At 38.4% G+C, this 19,889-nt stretch overlaps 1 protein-coding gene across 1 annotated transcript in view; it reads right to left on the minus strand.

The window, feature by feature from the left end:
* The window catches only part of LOC127567997 (serine/threonine-protein kinase VRK1-like), a 61,500-nt gene that overhangs the window by 23,740 nt on the left and 17,871 nt on the right, over window positions 1-19,889 (minus strand). The window contains exons 9-10 of the mRNA XM_052011242.1: window positions 3,795-3,915; window positions 2,450-2,508 (exon numbers count right to left, since the gene is read on the minus strand). Coding sequence (XP_051867202.1) covers window positions 2,450-2,508; window positions 3,795-3,915 — 180 coding nt within the window. The remainder of the gene's footprint in view (window positions 1-2,449; window positions 2,509-3,794; window positions 3,916-19,889) is intronic.

Consider the following 19,889-nt stretch of genomic DNA (forward strand, 5'->3'; position numbering starts at 1 on the left):
AGTAATGCAAAAAGACACATTTCACTGTGTGTTTCAATGTACATGTGACTAATAAATAAATATCTATCTATATCTATCTAACCACTGTATGACCCACCACCATCTTCCCGAGAAATTATTTGCTGGTGTTACTATCCCAGAAACGAATAAATAAGACAACAGCGGAATGTACCAGTAGGCTGTGGGCAGTGCAAATTTTGATCTAACATCAGAAAGAAGCCCAGGAACACTGCCTGACAACAGCTTTGGTGCAGTATTCGATGTGCTTATTAGTTCTCCAAATCTTTTGCTGTGAATACTAAACAGTTGTTGATGCCGATAGGAATTAATGTTGGAAGCCTCCATTGTCATCCTCTCCTTGCAAGACTTCGGCTTCCTGCATTTTTTTGCAATTTTCTGGGATGTCTTATTTTATGCAGATGTGAAACGCTCTGTTCTCGCAGGGACATGGTGAAAACATAAGCAGGCAGTGTAGCTATTGGTCTTTTGATCCTACAGAAGAGATTTTCATGCCCACCTATTATTGACATGGCTACTACAGTTTTTGTAGCACTCGAAACCCTTCACAAGTCTTCCTAGAAGTACAAAAATGGGTCTGAAACTTGAGTAATGGGTGTTTCGCTATTTGCTTTCCATTATGTCTTGTTTGAATCCGGGGAGAAAAAGTGCAGGCTAAGCAGAATATTGTTAAAATTTAAGACACTTTTAAATAAAAAGCCTGCACTGATAAATGAAGGTGATCAGAACAAAAAATGCAATATTGGAGCAGAGAAGAAGCAGGTATCATGCTTTGCTTTAAAGAGTGGTAAAAAAATAACAGAATGTGTGTCAGCATTGGTATATATAAATGCCTTAAAACATTCTCCGGGAACAAGTCCATCTGGCAGTGAAAAATGAAGAATAAAGAAAGAGCACTTTAATTTGGCTTCTAAAGTTTGGTGGTGTTTTTCTAAAGCTGACATACAACAAAAACAATGGAACCAATCAAGGTAATAATAGTTCAGCCAATGAACCATGCAGACTTGCATGGCTCACAATACTATAGAAAGCTTTATCGATCGAGTATGGACTTCCCAAGGTTAATCAGAGTCAGTCTATTATACGTCATGTATTCAATTGTATAAAACTATATTCTGGGAAAGAGTTCTAGGTAAAAGTTCCTTTCCTACCAAGGTATCGTCATTAGATCAGTAGTTCCACACTTAATCTGAGCCAAAAGATCATTGGTTCAAATCCCACTCCAGCTGGTAGAGCACGATTCAGAATGATATCCCAGTATAATACAGGGAGGAGAATTAATCTAACAACCAGTCAACCTCGTCAACAGCCAGATCACTTCTGCATTATCCCTATCAGTGAGCAACAGATGGTCCAAAATCATAAACAACATTTTTTAAATAATGTGATTTTTTTGTAATCCTCTGTGCTGAAGCGAAACAGGCTGCTCTGAATTATACTGCAAATGTGTAAAATGATAGAAAGTAGATTCTCCCACAAGATTCCCACAATGATAATTTTTGATCTTAGTCTGCCCGTCAGGGAGCACCACTTCCTCTACATGAAAGAAAAAGAACATACAAGAAATAGTTGACATAGGGTTAGTCTTGCCTTGTATCCTAAGGTGCTTAAGGAAGGTCAGATTGGTTACCTGTCCAGTATTATTGTCCTCTTCACTGCAAGCATTTGATATATGAGGAAAATAAATGGATTTAAAAGTAGATTTTTTTAATTCTTGTAAATGGTTTTGTTCTTGATTCTTGATTTAACTCTTGTAACTGGCTTTTCTTGATTAGTATTAGGGTTTATGTACAGGGGGCCCTCTGTCAAGCAAGTGATAAGGTTCAGTGCCAATAATATTGTCTAGGATCTACAGAGACACAAGAGATTCTGCAGATGCTAGAATCTGGAGCAACACACACAAAATGCTGGAGGAACTCAGCAAGTCAGGCAGCATCTATGGAGGGAAATAAACAGTCAATGTTTTGGGTCAAGACCCTTAATCAGGACTTGATCCAAAATGTCGACTGTTTATTTCCCTTCATAGATGCTGCCTGATCTGCTGAGTTCCTCCAGCGTTTTGTGTGTGTTGCTCTAAATTCTGCAGTCAACTTCTAATGAAGGGGAAATAACATTCCTTATTCTCTGCAGCTATTCAAGTTAATTAAGTCATCCTTTTTACCTAAAATCCATTTAGCATGTTTACTTTGAAACAATAAATCAATAAAGTTGCATTTAAAATGCTAATTGTGCCACTTGCTGCACAAATAGATAATATGATATATCTGATAATAGGTTATAAACAGAGGATACTGGAAATCCTTTTGCCTAGTGAGTCACTTCACTGGCTGTTTGAAAGCTGACTGCTGTCCAGACTGGGAAAAACTATTGCAGGCTGACATTTCTGATACTTAAAAAGTGCACCAGTGTAATTGTACATAAACACACTTACTGCTTTCACATCTGGAGGGAAAGCACTGATGTACAGAGGTAGGAAGATTTTCCATAAATCTGAAAAAGAATTAAAACATCTTAATAAGTTACAGAACTCTTTCTGATAACAAAAAAAAGTCAGCTACAAACTCAGCATGCTGAGAAAATGTGTCCAAGCTAAAATCTGAATTTTAACTCTTTTCCTGTAAATAATTAGTCTGTACATTTTTTTGCTAAGGATACAAGCAAAGCATACATTTGAAGACACAAATTCTCATCTCAACATGAATATTAGATATTTCCTACTATGTGATATTCTAAATGTTTAGTCAAAATAATTATCTGTTTTGCAAACATGAGAAGACTTCATGCGTCACATGTACTATATTGTTATAAGTACTTTAACAGCTGTCTATGGATTTGGTAAACTTAAGACAAAATAAATTCTTGCACATGCACCCAGTTTAACACTGCAATATATTTTTAACATTGCTGATAACAGTATAATGATAAATTTGACTTCTCATCCAAGAATGACTGAGTTACTTCCCATCTATAGGTGATCTGAAAAATCTTCTCCCTTACTCCCTTCTTTCAAAAACATTATTTTATTCCCTCCTTCACCAATCACCTTCATCTCCAACATGGCTTCCTTTTCTTATTTCACATTGCACTTTTTCATCATGACTAGCTTCAGATCTTTGCAATTCTACAGACTAATACATTGATTTCCTTGTGATTTAGTGGCCTTCTTACATATCTTTATCAGACAGCTATATTTATGTCAAACAATCTGATGTTTCTTTGCTACTTACAACATATTTTACTTAATTGCTTTCAGGATGCAGCCTCCATTAATTAACTTCCAAATGTCTGTTTCCGATATTTTAAATCAGTTCATACCTTTCACAATATTTTTCCACACACCAAAGGAGAAGTTTTGTAATATTTCCAAATGTAAATATCACATATATGGAATACGAACACAATCTTTATTTATCCCTTAAATAAACTTTTACATAATTCTGTACATTTGAACATAAAAAAGCCAGTGAATCCTGGAACCATTTATATGAAGAATCTATATTTGTATTTACTGCTTAATAGGGCTAAACGACATCACAAGTCTAAATAACTATGAAATTCTTGGATAGTTCCATCAAAAATATGCAAGGACTTTGAAATTACTATCTTCATGATGATAATTTAGTTATTTTTATGAATGAAAAGAATATTTGGACGCAGGAGGGTTGAAATGTGATAGTCTAGAGGAATTAATGTGCTTTGAAGATATCCCCCCACCCTCCACCACTACCACCCCCAAACTAGCCAGAGTAAACCATGAAACAGAAGAAAATTCATACTTGACTTTGGCTTTTTGGACTGCCACAGGGTCCTTCAGGTCCTGCTCCCAAGGCAGCTTCCCACACAGCCACTGTAGCATGCAGTAGCCAAGGATTTCCAGGTCACTTCGTCTGGATGGAGCTAAGAGAACGTGATTGAGGAAGGGGAATTAAGAATGAAGGATTAAAAATCACTTGAGGAAAATATAGAGAAACCTTTCATTTAACTGCTGTTGATGAAATGTGTAAAACCCAAGCAGGCAAGTGTCTTGTTTGTTCAGCTGTACAGGAGTTGGAACGCCCAAGATTTTGGCCTTGGTTCACAGACAGGCTGTGACTTGTGTAATAAAAGCAGGGGTCAATTTCCTTACCTCCCCCCAACCTCATCCTTCCTCAGTCTGGCCTGTCACATGAACTTGATCCCTGTGGCCTCTGACATGATCCAGACAGCTCATAATCCAGCAGCAACACTTTCTCAAAGAGCCAGCAGTAAAACAAAGAAATAAATGTCTGCCTCTAAATTGCTAACACATGTTCCAGGAAGTCCACAGGGTCTGAATCACCCGTACAGAGACCCCGCACACAGACTAAACACTGATGGCCTTTCCCTTACTGCACATGTAAGAAGTTTGAGGCAAAGGCAAAACTGCCATCTAGTGTAAAGCAGGAATGGCAAAACCAACACACAAGTTGTTACGTTCAGTTTGGCTGCAGCCTTTCAAAATAAATAGTGGATAACTTGCTGAAAACAAGCACTATAAGCCAACTGTTACTGAAGACTTGCAGGGGCCCAGTTTTTAAGTTATATAACTTTACCCTGACTGCTGATCTAACAAAACAGACCAAAACAGGCTTCTGCAATCTAACATTAAATATGCGATCCCTTGGTTTATTATCGAGTCGCATGATCTGACATGAATACAGTGGTAAAAGGACACAGAATCAGGCTCTAGTATCATAACTATATTGTTGTAATTCCATTTCAGCACATTTCACATGCTTTAACTTTGTGGAATTATATCCATTTTATCCTGAACATTTAAATCACTGTTGTTTAGCTGAACTACCAAAAGACACATCTGATGACTTGTGGAAAAACTAAGTCTGCAAAAAAAAACTGAACATATTTCAGTTCTGTCTTAAGTAATCGATGAGAATTCATTACCAAATCCCTGTTTTGGAATGGCTAAGAGCATTCATTAATTTTTTTTTCCTCACTGAAGCAACTTCACCCAAACGTTCACCTTAAGAATGATACCACATGGCTCTAGAAATTACCGAACTACTGGAAAACAAATACCAACTTGACTTGTTCTAACACCCACATCATTAATCCTCAATCAGGTCTATTATCCTGACATACTAATCCAGCAGTGTCGATTAGGTTGAGGGGATTTTTTTTTAAGGTGTTCAGCTGTGACCTTGTGGTAACATTGCTGGCTCAAAGACACAAGACTGTGCATTACATTCTGAGTTCAGAGATGTGTGCACATAATCCAGGAGCATAATTTGTGACCAGGGACTACAGGTGACGGCTTGGATCTTTCCATTATTTTGTCCAAGGAAAACTTTGTTCATCCGGTACCTGATGTCAGACAAGCAGTCTGATAAATAGAGAAAGAAGAGGGATCAGAAGAGGTAAAAGTGAGGCGGAGCTGGATGCACAAGTAGATTAGAAAAAAAAGAACAAACGTGAACAAAGCTCACACTACTTTAACCCTGGCTTTGGAATTTGATAAGCATAGCTGTCAGAATTCTAATTAGTTCACAGATTGGCAGACTTCCCAAAAGCACTGTATACTTATAAGAATGTCCATGATTGAAGTATGAATCTATGTTCTCCGACAAAGTGTCAGCATGTGGATGTCTTATCAATGGATGCATGAGAAATTACTCTTGCAAGTACTTTGGGGTGCTTGGATTTAATTCACTTAAAAAGGATGGCTTTTCACTTCATTATACAGCCCAGAAAAATCAAAATGCCTACTACCAAGGACTCAATATATACTGTATCTACATCAGCTGGACCAGAGTTCCACAGCAATGCTACACAATCTACTATTCACAATAAAAGACCTTCAGTGGTATCGTACAAACAGACAATTCTTTAAAAAAACATCTAATTTTGCTAAGTGCAATATTTTGGTATCTCCAGAGAAATTAGATATTGACTACATGCTTCAGTGACTAGAAATACTGCTGCAAAGCGGCCTGTACATTAATCTAGACTTTACTGTTTCAGTGACACTAACAATGTTAAAAAGTTCAAACATAACTCGGATACAGTAATAATTCGCAGTAATTATCAAAAGCTGACAGTGCAGGATTTTAATTAATAAAGTTATTCATTGTGCTCTCTAGTAATTTGCTTGTAATATTGACAACAATAAAGTATTTTGCTCCGTGATAGATCAAGCAGAACAAGCTTGACCTCTGCTTTGCTTCAAATGATACGTGAGAATAATGGGCAACACTATAATTAGTCTGTCTGTGTAATGGGTGTTCTGTATTAGAGCAGTATGACATGAGCATTCATGTTTACTCCTCACTTAGTGACCATAAAGAGCTTATCAGTTGAGCAGACAGCAGTCCAACCTGCCTTAGATCATTTTGTGTGTTAACCCTAAAGATTGGGAACAAAATAAGCGTAAGGAAATTTACATCGTATTGTAAAGCTACATTACTGTTGCACAGGCTGCCATTTGGGATATCCTGCAAAATGCAATGCAGAGGGGCAAAAGTTTTTCAGTTCAGAACAGTTAGTAAAAAAAAACTAACATTTCAATTAAAAGGATATCAATCAAACTATACAAAAAAAATTAAAGTGACAAAATTAAGCACTTTCAAAAACTCATTTTCCTCATACATAGATTTTCCTTTCTCCTCACATCTTCCCTGTTGCAAAATTCTTGCCGAGGGAGATCAACTCTGCCATACAGAAACCAAGTGCTACCTGCGGCTATGGCTGAGAACTTCCATACTTGTTGCTTTGCAACAGTAATATTGTTATACTTCACCAACTCACAATTTGAGTCATGTGTCTTTGGCTGGTTATGAGGAGAGCCACTTGAAGAAGAATACTCACCCTCTGACTTGTCCTAGTAGTCAGGGCCTTTAGATAGCTAGTCCAGTTGAGTTACTTGTTAATGGTAGACCCCAGGATGTTAATTGTAGGACCTCAATGATGCTAAAGGTACTGAATGCAGTTAAGCCTTCTCCTGCTAACTCTGTTCATTGTTCCAACAATGTATTTTCATCCCAGTCTCAGGACACTTGTTGTCTAGTTTCAACACCTGCAATTTTTTTGGTCACTATGATTTTGCTACTGTGGTGAAAATAGTGTAAAATTATTCTTGGATTTGGAACTGCCATGCTAGACTCAGTCTAGCACGATGCAGACACAGGTCAGAATTAACTCATCCACACACTTATAGCTTGCAGACAGTTCTTCACAAAACAACCATCAGCACACCCAAACCAATGATTGGAAACCTGTTCCATTGGAGTTGAACCTCTCGGTGTCTCCCCAAAAAAGACAAAGGTAAGTATGCACCTGCCAGCCTGCTTCTTTCTATTCATGGCTCAGTCTCCATCAGCTGCAATGGTATCAAAAGTGCACTGCAAGATGACTAACATCACCATAGTGTATCCAACTTCCTAAATGCAGAGAGAGATATCACACGATCCAGTTTCAATGAGTACTTTGTCAGCCAATTGCATGCAGTGATCAATTTTACTCCACCACAATTGCATGAATTTCTATGTTATTGATTAAGCTGATATTTCAGTACGGAAACTACTAATGTCTATTGACATCATTCCAAATCAAAGCACCTACTAATAGTTACCAGCTACTAGCCTCTCAGCTATCACCGAACATATTAATAACCTTCTCAACTAGTTAGGTAACATCAGATGAACCAACTTTGTATTAAGTGACTGCCATTAGATAAACAGCTAAGCAATATATGAAAACTTAAATTTAAGTTTACCTCTAGTAACAAAAAAGAACCAAAAATACATTACTTTTGTAAGACAAAGCCCACCATTGTATATATAAAGCAAAATCCTGTGGATTGCTGGAAACCGGAAATAAAGAGAGAAAATGCCGGAAACTCTCAGCAGGTCAGGCAGCACCTGCAGATGTACTTTCATTATATTGTTATCTTTCTGTAATTTAAAATATTATGAAAGCTGAGAATTCCCTGGCATACCTGCTGCAGAAACACACTCTCGGCTTGTGTAATCCACTTGAGTTACAGCAGAAACCTGGCTCGTGATCTAAGGCCCAACAGGGATGTTCAGTCTGGGTTCGATTCAAACCAGGTCTCCAGGCAACAGGTCAATGCCAGAAACACAGTAAAAACCTAGTTCCAAAAGGTAGAGACAAGCTAAAAAAAAAAAATGCGTTGATGTAAAAATTTATTTTTATTTCTGTATTCTTTCCTTTTGTTTTTGGATGTTCTCACTATTTCATTCTGCCTCACCTCTGTTCTCAGATGGAAGGGCAGAATAACATAAAGCACTGATATCTGAGCCCTGCTCTGTGAACTGAGAACTGAAACTGCCAGCACAGCCCTTGGAGATGCAGCACTCAATTAAACGGTGCTCCATTAAGGATTAGAGGAAAAGTTGGCAGTAATAAGACGCAGTTCTAAATGTTGCTTGCGGCCTGATTTCAAACTTTACTTCCTATCCATAGAGGACAATGCCCTATCAATGCAGCCACTGTACATTAACTTTGAACATTTTACATAACAGAGTGAAAATCTGTTTTCATTACTTACGAGACCCGTGTAATATACTGTAAAATGTTCAATTAATAGACATCAGGTGACAAGATTGTTTCCATCACAAATTTTGGCATTCTGTATACAAGTCCACATTCGGTTTGGCAGGCATCCTGCACAGAATCTACATTCACAAGCAAGTCTGTTGAAAGGATAAGTTACTGAATCATATTCCAAAGATGAGACTGCAGTTTCCAGTGCTCACTCAGAAGTTGCCAGAGAAAGTAACCAATAAAAATGCAGAGAAACAACAGTTTTGTACGTGGGGAGTCTCCGCACATTTGTTTCAAACATAAAGTGCAGGTTCAGCAGAACGGACAACACCTGGCCAGTTCCATGAAGCAGCAATTTCACCAGGTATTTAAAACATAACATGGTTCCATTTCACAATGGGTAAATTCATTCTTCATACAATATTTTAATCGAGGAGGTTAAAAAGGTGGGCCTACAGCAATAGCTGATAGAACCAACAGCTTCGCCGGACAAAAAGTTGTCTCCCTTTCCATTCATACCTAAAATTTGTATTAATGAACCACAAAATATGAAATCTAAAACAGGCGTAACTGTGGCAGCCGTGACAATTCAGACTACTGTACTGTGGAAATGCTTACAGCTGGAATTAATTAAATGAAGCCAGTCTCTTGACAAAGAGCATTACTTCAAGAAAAAACAAGATGGAAAATAAATCAAGCATGGTTTGGAGTAAGCTTTACCACAAAGCATATTTCATAAAACATAAACAGTGTTTTTTTTAAAGAGCACTTTCAGAAAAATGTCAATGATGGAGCCAATACTTCTTCCTGGTAGACTGACCTCCCACCATTATTTTTCAGACGTACACCTACATGGCAACAGATGAAATTTTCTAGTGTGTTCTTCCTGTGATTGTTTAATCCAACCTTATCACCGTCATAATCCAATTTTATAGCAGACCTGTGGCTTCATGGCTTCAATTCTCTTGAGTTTACGTTTAGGCATGGCATGACAGGTCTTTAAAATGATAAAGAAATATAACAGGGTAGGCAGAGAGAAAACAGTTCTTCAGGTGGATGAGGGGAGGGCTCCAGACCGAGAGAACCAAACCAGAACATTAAAGTCAAGCCAACTCACAGTAAAAAAGGAAAAGACAGAGGAAATCCAAAATCTCCCAAAACATTGTGGATATAGGGTGATCTGAAATGTTGAAGATTGAGATCAATCTTGCTCAGTACTGTATCCGAAGAATGGACTAAAACCAGGCAAATGGAATTGAGGTATCGATCAGTCATGATTTGGTTGAGTGTCATAATAGCAAAAGGGGCTGGATGGCTTATTTTTATTCAACTTTTACTTAGCTTAGACCAATACTGTCCAAAAATAAAGTTCTGTAAAGGTGGCTGTGAATCAAGAACAGACAAAACTGGGGATCTTCCCATTAGAATACTGCATACACCCAGGTCTCTCTGTTCCTTTGAGAAGTGAAGACATATTCTTACTCACCTGCCACCTCATTCAGCAACAATTACAAAGTCAGAGACAGCAAGGATCTCACTGTCATTGGCTATCAAGGTGACAAGGAACTGTTATGTAATGGGGTGCTATTATTGAGTAGGATCTGGAAATGACTGCAACATCTGGCAACTATCCATTTACTTTTTTTTTGCAAGGAAGGTCGCCAAGAGTCTTAAGTCAAAATACAGGGGATTACAGTAAGGAGAGAGAATGCTGACCTTTGCTAAGATTGCAGATTGCAGCCCATATGGCACATTAATAGTGGGCAGGAACAGAGAGACCTGGGTGTACATACTGTATATGTAAATCTTTGGAAGTGGCAGGACACATTGTGAGAGGGCTTGTCAAATGTGGGACCTTGAGCTTCATTAACAGAGGCATGGATTACAAATACAGGGAAGGTACATTGAACTTTCATTAAATGCTGGTTAAGCCAAACTGGATTATTGCATTCAGATCTGATCACCACACTTTACAGAGGATGTGGATTTCCTAGAGAATGAAAATGGAATTTTCTGGAACAGCTCCAGGGATAAGGGAGTTCAGTTGCAAGGTTAGTTTGGGAAAAAAACTGGTGTTTACATGGATCGAATAATATTGAAGTAAGATTTAAGAGATACTCAAAATCAAGGCTGGTTTAGATAGCGGGAAGCAGTTTCCAATAACAGATGATTCAAGGACCAGGGATACGATTTCAAAGTAATGCACAAAAAATAAAGGGGGATCTCTTCTATGCGGGAAATGTCTGCGATCTAGAGGGGTGGTGGAAAATAATATGCAGGGCTACAAGAAAAGGGAACAGGACAGAATGGATTGTTCTAAAAGGTGCCAACATGGAGTTAATAGGCCAAATGGCCTCCTTCTCAGCCATAAAAAAAATTCTGATTCCATGCATTTCTTTGCCTTAAACTGAAGGTCTTTTTTTAAACATGCCCAATCAAAACCTTCTCCCAAGTACTGGGCAGCAGACTCAGCAGCGATCATCCCTGCTACCCTTGTCCCCTCCCTTAGCTGCAGGCCAGTCATCCCCAGAGTCTCATCACATGCAGATTCCACCTCTAAGATACCTTCTAAATTACACTTAGTCTGAATATCTTAGCTGGTGGCTACATGTGAAATCAATGGACCGGTTTAGGAGAAACTAACTTGAGGGATGGTTCAGTGTGCCTGCAGGTCCAAACCTGCACGAAACAGTCAATGCTGATTATCGTTGGAATCTCCACAACAGAGGCTGTGGTGAAGATGGGGCTGAACCCATCCACATACCTAATCCAACGCCTTACGACCCCTTCAACTCATACTCTTGTGGTGACAACTCTGAATGGATGCCAGGGCAGGTGGTATGTGGTACCTGCAACTTGTGGGAGTGGGTGGAAAGCAGAGACATTGGCAGTAAGTGGTTGCACCTTGCAGAATGAATACAACCACCTGTTCTTCAACGCAATAGATCTCAGAACCAGAGTTCAAGGTAAGAGCATTAGAAATTGTGCATTTCACGCATCTAATGCAGAGGATGGATTTCTATTCCATTAGCTTTCAGAAATGACCAAATGGACTGCATAGTCTTTTCTAGCCCTATAACTTCTTGTGTTCTTAATTAAGAGTACAGTAGCCAGCAGCATAACCAAGATTCGTTCACAGTATCTGAAAATCAAAGATAACAAATGGCAGTCTTACAAGCAGACACCTACAGCAGTGTAATGAATAAATCAGGATCAGGTTAGCTGTACTAGCAATCTATATTTTAAAATTTTACGAAACAGCCTAATCCTAATTTATTTGGCTTTGGACATGTCCACTACGTTACCAAGAGGGTGTTGGGTGAACAGCAAGGTATTTATATATACATGTAAATATATATAAAAAACTGTGTTCAACAATTCCTAGTACTTGTAAGGTCTAATTTGGCAAGAAAAGTTAAGCAAACTTAAAGCAAAATGTTAAAATATTTATTTTTTCTTTGCACAATAGTTTACCATGCTGTGAACAAGCTGCTTAAAGGAAGAATGAGAGCAATCCCTCCATGAGTTAAACTACAATACACCCTCTCCTATCTTTATTAAAAGTCTGCTTCCGCCTTTCAGCTATGAAATGAGGCAATAGCTATCACACAACATCAGGTTTTACATTTCATCGCAGACTTCTTTCTCTTCAATGGAATGGCACAATAATTCTCCTACGCTAAAATGTATTTTAACCTTAACCTCAGAACAGCAGCCTTATCAGTTTATTTTTTATTTCACTTCTCAGTTTGTCAATTCATCTGTGATCTCTGAGCAAGTCTATAGTTTTATGGTAAATTGTCTGGTCTTATGTTAAAAGGCTAAGTTCATCATGATTAATAAAGTCTGTCCAAATGTTATGATCTAGAATGCGATGCCTGAAAGAGAGATGGGAGCCAATTAAAAAGTAACTTTCCAGAGAGAACTGGACACCTAAATTAATTTACTTTTTTGCTGGGTCATGGGGAGATAGCAGGGTAGTGGGTCCAGCTGGATATCCTTTCAAAGAACCAGCACGGGCATGATGGCCTCCCCTATACTGTATGATCTGGTGAATTCTTTTCAACTGCTTTGCAACCAGAACAGGAGAATCTTAACCCTTTGTTTGAGATTTATCAAATCAAAGTCCCGTAATGAACCATTATGAAACTTTGCTGCACACTTATAAGTGGCAATGTCATTTACAACTGCAAGCAAACACCACCAGCAAAGCACGGTACAATTCTCTGACAGAAACTGAACAGCAATCACTCTCAACCATAGTACAGGGTGCAGCAGCTCCTACATCAGACATGACAAAACATCATGGGGCTTGGGTCACAAATCCAAAAAGGGAATTATAATTTAGGTCAAAGAACTGAATTTGCCAAGAAAAGCCAAAAAAGGATAAAAACACCCTTTTGACTAATCTGATAAGGCTTTGACACAACCTCAATTATATGGACAAAATCTTCTAAGGGCCTGATAATTTCCAAGTGGCTTTAACCATCCCTCTACAAGAATTACCACATAAAATCTGCACAGTACAGTCTGTAAATAGAATATAGGCTGCCTAGTCTATTAAAGACTTTGTTTTACACAAGCCTTGGGAAGAGGCCATTAAAATGCTATTGATTAGTGTAGAAATTATTTTCGCTGATTTAACTTTCCTCAGCTGGATGGGGAGCATTCTCCCCATTTCACCCAGGTTCCTAATATTTCTCTCCCTGGTTCATAAGCAATAGAAATGCATCCCTGATCAGGAAGCAAAACCTTTAACTTTTAAGTGATTTTTTGCAAAGTACTTGTGTTTTCCTTTATAGTAAACCACATATCATTACTCAGATTTGGTCTGCATTTGGAGATTTCTTCATTACTCCCTCATTCTTATTCTGGTGTGACTATAATGTATGCTACTTCTTAAAATCACTAGTGGTGACTAATCTTTCATACCAGGAATATTTAAATATTCTCAAAGACCATTATTGATCATGTAGTTCCAGTCAAGGTTTATATTAAAACTTAATTGATCCATTCCTGCTTCTAGAATTGCAAAATTCAACTCTTTAGCCTGTAAGGATAAACTTTTGTGATTTTCTCCTGAATGTTTATGTTGTATCAATTTTTTTTTAAACTAAACCTTCAAAGTGAGAATTTCACCCACAGCTCATCAAAAAATTTATCTGGTAAAGCAGCAAAGCCACACAGACCAGCAACTCTCCACTGCATAATCTGATTTTGCTTCAATCAGCTGAAACCTACAAGGGTTATTGACCTGATCATGGTAGAGTGACCACTATTCAGTGTGGTCCTGTGGTTAAGATTGGCTTGGCAGCAGCTGTGATGGCCTGTGGTCACAGAAGATGAAAAGACTTACAGCGAAGACCGATACATGAAAAACACTCAGTTAGGCAGGGGACTGAAAATTAGAAATGTAAAGAGAAATTTTTAAAACCTTTTCATGATCATGACAAATCCACTCCCGAAGAACTTGTAAAACACAATTATGAAGAATATGAATATTTTAAATACTTATATTTGATTTATCCTGTTTTTTTAGTTTGCATCGTACCACTTATATGTTTTAATTGCACCCTGGCACCTTATGAGGGCAGTCTGGTTGGTTGGTGCTGGGCACTGGACAGAACAGAAAAGTACCCGGAAAAGCTAGTTAATTGCTGGATACATCTCTAAAAAAAACATTTAAAAGGCTTTGCACTGTAGACCAGCTGCCTATTCCTCTGTGGTCCTTTGCTCCGAGGATTGCTGGATGCAAGACCACGAGGTCAACTTCTTTTAGGCATCCCTCCAATGGGGTGTCCTACAGATAGGCAAATAAATGAAGCAGGAGCGCTTGAATGCATATCCCCACCTCGCTGAAATGAAAGGCCTGTCTTGCGCTTTTTTGTGGCCAAGATAGTCTCTGTTTTTGGATAAAGGCAATTAACCCTACAGTAACTTAAAAGGGCTAAAGATCTGCTAAATCAGTTCATCTATCTTTCTATCTATCTAATGATTCTGTAGGATCTTTGTTACATCTTACAATTCCATGCAAATAAAAACCATTAACCTTATTCAAAATGTCACAATACTGAAGAAGTCACTTGCCTCACAGTTCCTCAACCAGTTAATGATTTGACAGTTTGTCCTTTGTGATGGCACTTCCAGGAAGTATATTAAACAATTTACTGGGAGGCTTTCACTTATACTGAATGAGATTCTGTTGCTGTTCAAGGATCAATTTTGCACTGCAGTCTATTGTTAGTCCTTACACTTGGAATTATTTTCTGCATTTTTATTTTGCAAATGACAACCTAGTTGCCAATGTTATTTTATTTGCACCAATGAAATATAGTTCAGCAGAATTCACTTAGGAACATCAGTGCCTTTAGGAACACCTGAAGAAAATTCCATGAAGAAATTATAAATAAGAAGCTCTTACATCTTCAACATTCTACACAAACCCTCCTTTATTAAGGCAGCGTTCTTGGGAGCTCTAAGCATTACTACCTGAATATAATAAAGGAAACCTAATATTTCCGTAATACTCGCAGAGAGAGCTTCTTACCAGGTTATTATGTACCTTCAGGCGTGGCCTGAAAGTTTTTCTGAAGTCAACTATCTACACACAGTAGTCAAGTAAATAAATTTGTTCAACACTGAAACTTCAAAGCTACCAGCATAGATGCAAAGCAAAATTTTCAGTCAACTGTGCAGTGATACATTCATTTATCATAAGCCTTGCTGATGCACGTCTTTATCATTTTACCCATGGAAAGCAGCCAAAAGAACGAGAAGGACAGCATCTGGTAGGATTTCCAAAAGCGCAGGCAGAACAGATGGGGCATGTGACCATTCAGACCTATAAAATCAATGTCACTTCTACACAAGTTCTGATTAAAGGAAGTGCAAGGACAATAAGTATGGGGATAATGAGACTTGACCAAGGTGTCACAAAGGGAATAATTCATTTGTGACACAAAAAGGGAAAGGTATATACAGTATCAAGGCAGCATCATTCTGGAGGTGGCAAAATTGCCACAGAATGATCCATTGAGAAAGGTGAATGGTGACGCTGAAGATGTGGGTAAGAGAGAAGTCACCACAGTTCTGGGAGACAGGTCAAGCACAGAGAAAGGGAAAAGTATGTTTGCAGGGCCTGTTGATTCTGAAAGAGATTAAACTTGCTAAAGATGTAGAAACTGAGATTAGTAAAGTGGGTGGAAGTATAATGGGAGTTGCTGATGGAATCATAGAAGATTGTCAGTAGACAGCAATTTGCAGAAATAGACATAGTGAACTGGAGAAAAGGAAAGAATATGATGGAAGTGGGAGTACATAAAAATATAAGCAGAGGCAGAAGTTAGAAATAAAGATGATGAAACACTCAGCTTTAGGATGAAAGCAGGAAATGGGATTAACGCATGGTCATCAATGAAACAAACCACATTCTACGTTTATATCTAATATAAAGGGAAGGCAGAAGTAGGACCCATAATATTTCTGAAAACAACAGCTTTTATTCAGAGGACCTTAACAGGAATAAAGTAAAAGTTGTTCATTTGAAAAATAAATATCTATTAAAATCTTGCTTGGCAAATCCATAAACTAACAACTAAGGAAAGGCAATACAATTCATTTTCAGCTGCCAACAGGATAGTTTTGGTTATTTGGGCAGAGATGCGACTGTTTCAATAGTTTGGGTGGGGGGAGGGGTCATTCTTTCAGGTCTCAAACATCACTGCCTAGGAGGTACCACTTGGGTAATTTTATTACTCATCAAACAGATCTCACACAGGTAGAGGATTAGCAGTCCAAGTCTAATAAGTGGCCAAGAGGACGGTTAGAGAAGAAACAGTTGAGGATTTGTTAACTGGAACATTTGAGTGCAAGTAATTGATTAACCAAGTAGTTCTGTGTATAAGCAGTCCATTCTTGCTATATACATTACATCTTGCATGTGAGCACAGATATTCCATTATCGACTGCACCTCCATTACCATGCTGCCATCCATTTCCAATCTATTATGCCTTTTTCATATAAAGTAAACTCTCAAAACCTCTTGCATTAATAGCTATTTATATCACAACTTTAGCAAGACAAATATCCCAAGACGTTCAAAGGATCATTTGAAGCAATATTTGACAGCGTCATGGGGTGATATTAGGGAACATAACCAAAAACTTGGTTAGAGTTAAGTTATAAAGAACTTCTCTAAGAAGGAAACAGAGGTACAGAGGCAGAGGGTACTCCAGTGCTTAGGTCCTTAACAGCTGGAAGTATGGCTGTTAATGGTGCACCAAACAAAATCATGAATCCTCACCAGCCCACAATGGAAGGAGTGCAGATATTTCAAATGGTTTAAGGAATAAATTCCAGATCTTATCCACTAATGATAGAACAATGTAGATAATATTTTATTAATTGATTTCCCAACACAAATTAAGTATGTGCAATTAATGATCCACAACCCATTTCTTTCCCATTGGGGATGATGCAGATCGTTCCTTCTCGTTTGTAACATAGCACACCTGATAGTAAGACTGCAGATCATCAAGGGAGACAGGATGGGATGTAGGTTATTCAGAAACAACTTGTGTTGGATTATCCATTGACCCTGAAACTATCAGGAACATGTCCCACTGAGGACTGGCTGTCTGGTCCCGCCCATGACAGGTCACTGCTTCTAGCTGCAGTAATGTCAGGTCTGACTTTTCTAAATATTATTCAACACTTCTTGCTGGGTATGCTGAACTGACTCAAAAGACTGTAAGAAGTTGTTCTGATATCAAGAAACCTACTACCATTGGCAACAGCCTGAGCTGTGCAATATAGGTCCTGAAATAAAGTTGCACACAGACAGTACTGTGGCAAACTGTGCTTAGGCATGCATATATCATCAATAAAGCTAAGCACTTTTAGAAACCTCACCAACTGGTTAAAGTCTTGGCTTTATAATTACTACCTGTTCACCATGGAGAAATTTGTGAATTCACTTCATAGGCCAATGCTACATGTTAATAATTCCACATATTCCTGTTGTTGTCTTTACAGTCAGTCATACAGCATTGAAACATGTCATTCAGCCCAGCCACCACTTCCCCAGCTGACCAGTGGGCACCCGTCCGTATTAATCTCTTCCAGCACTTGGCTTATAGCCTTCAATCGTTAGGGGATTCAAGTGACACCTCTCAAATGCTGCCAGCGACTCTGTTTTCACCAGCGTCTCCTCAGTGCATGACTGGAAAAGGTCCCCCCCTCAGATCCTCTCCAAATCACTTACCCCTTAACCTAAATCTAAGGCCTCTAGTTTTATTCATCTCTTATAATTAGATTTAGAGGACAAAAAAAAGTAAAAGTCCAAGAATGAAAACTGGTTGAGTGCTGTTCCTCTGCTGGAAGTGGCTTGTAGGGAGAACTGTGGTCTCCCCATTATGTTCCTTGAGATGTCACTCCAATAATTCCTTGGCATTGTATACAGAAGTGGAGATTCCATAAGCTGACCTGAATAACACAGGAACCTGTCATGCATTCTTCCTCTAAATCCTCCTATTTCCACAGAACTGTCAAAAAATGGGACTGCTAAAGGGATACCCAAAGCTACTCTATAATTTCATACAGCATGAAATCACAGAAAACAAGCATTAAAGAATAGTGCAAATAAACAACAGCTGCTGAGAACAGTGACAGTAATACTTTGAAAGGGAGAAGCTAGCCTCATAAGCTAGCCTCATTCCATATTAGTCCTGCTCATCTCTAAGAACACTGATATTACCAAATCCTTAGGAGATTCAATGTAATTATTGTGCAACATTGATACAGACAAGGGCACAGATACTATGGCAAACCTGGTTTTGCTGCTCACTTTGTGCCCCAGGCATTGAACAAGCCTTGGTGCTTAATACACAGAAAGCCAATGCCCAAGGAGTGTCACATGTATCAAACATTGCGACATTGACTCCTCTATCAAATGACACTAGACATAGAGTAAATATGTTCATTTTCACTGGTAAATTTAGTTAAGCAGTGTGAAGTGACAGCATCAGGCATCTCTCAACATTATATTCTTGCCTAAGTATCATTTGAAAATGTCAGAGTAACACTGACATGGATACTGATCTGATCAGCAGAGCACGCTTCACTAGAAGGGTACCAGCACAGTATTAGCTAAATTTACATTTCAAAGACTTTTTAATTGAAGGTTGTCTAATCAGAGACACACTCATCGTGTCCTTATTACCACAGGTGGTTAGAAAATGATAATATTACAAACCAGAAAGGTCAAATCAAAATCATGCCATGTTAAAATGCATTTAACCCAAAGCTGGATTCCCAGTCAACATACATCATACTTTTAATGTTGTTAAGCCTAGAATTTTTGATATGAAGTTTATTGTCTGGGGGTATTTGAGGGGCTGGTTGAGATTAAGGCTTCTACCAGGACAAGGGGTCAGGGCCTTGGAGGGGTTATGGTCAGTTCAGTTCAGGTGCCAGGAAGGCAAGTAAGGGATTTAACTGACAGTAGTCCAATAAATTTCCTGGGACAACTTTCGAGTCCACAGGCAATGCTTCTAATGGAATGCCACCAGGAGCATAACATCACCCTATGCAATCCAGATACAAGGAGCATGTCAAGGTGCAAGGGTGACTTGCATTTGGATGTGCTTGGTCAGATTTCCCAGGTGATATGAAATGACCCAGAAATGGTCATTATCGTGTTTTGCTCCACAAAAATGACACATTTTTCATTGCAAAATGTTGAAAGATTTTGCAATCAAGTTTCCAAGAAACATTATTTAACAGTGGGGAAATGAATTAGATCTTTCTGGAGGTCTTTTTATTTTGTCAAGGATTGTGACCCATATCTTCTACTCTCCCTCAGCCACAGCAACAGAACAGACCACGTAACAGCACCCTTGTAATTTCAACAGCCCCTTAGCTGTCTCCCACCACAAGATCCAAAGAACCTGACGTGCGAAATTTCTTGTTCCACGTTTGCACATCCTTCCTCGTAAAGTTTCTCCTACTAACCTGTAGGCAGTATATAATTATCTTTCTTTCTCATGCCCATTTTAATTGTCCGATCTGTTTTAACATGTACTTCTTTAGCTTACGCTTAATTTTCTTGGTTACTTAGACATGTTGCATTTCAAATATTTTTAAAAAGTGTTTCATTTCCTCTCAGTTGAGATAACATAGGGACCTTTCCAAACCAAGATCCTTTGGTCCATCCCTTATTCTATTGAAGCTTGCCTCTCTTGAAGCATACTTTGCAAGCATCGACTTCCTTCAAATCACTTCCATTAAGAAAACTGCACAGAAGAGCAAAATGTTTCAACTAAATTTGAAAGCA

The sequence above is a fragment of the Pristis pectinata genome, chromosome 3, assembly GCF_009764475.1.
Source record: "Pristis pectinata isolate sPriPec2 chromosome 3, sPriPec2.1.pri, whole genome shotgun sequence".
Taxonomy (NCBI): domain Eukaryota; kingdom Metazoa; phylum Chordata; class Chondrichthyes; order Rhinopristiformes; family Pristidae; genus Pristis; species Pristis pectinata.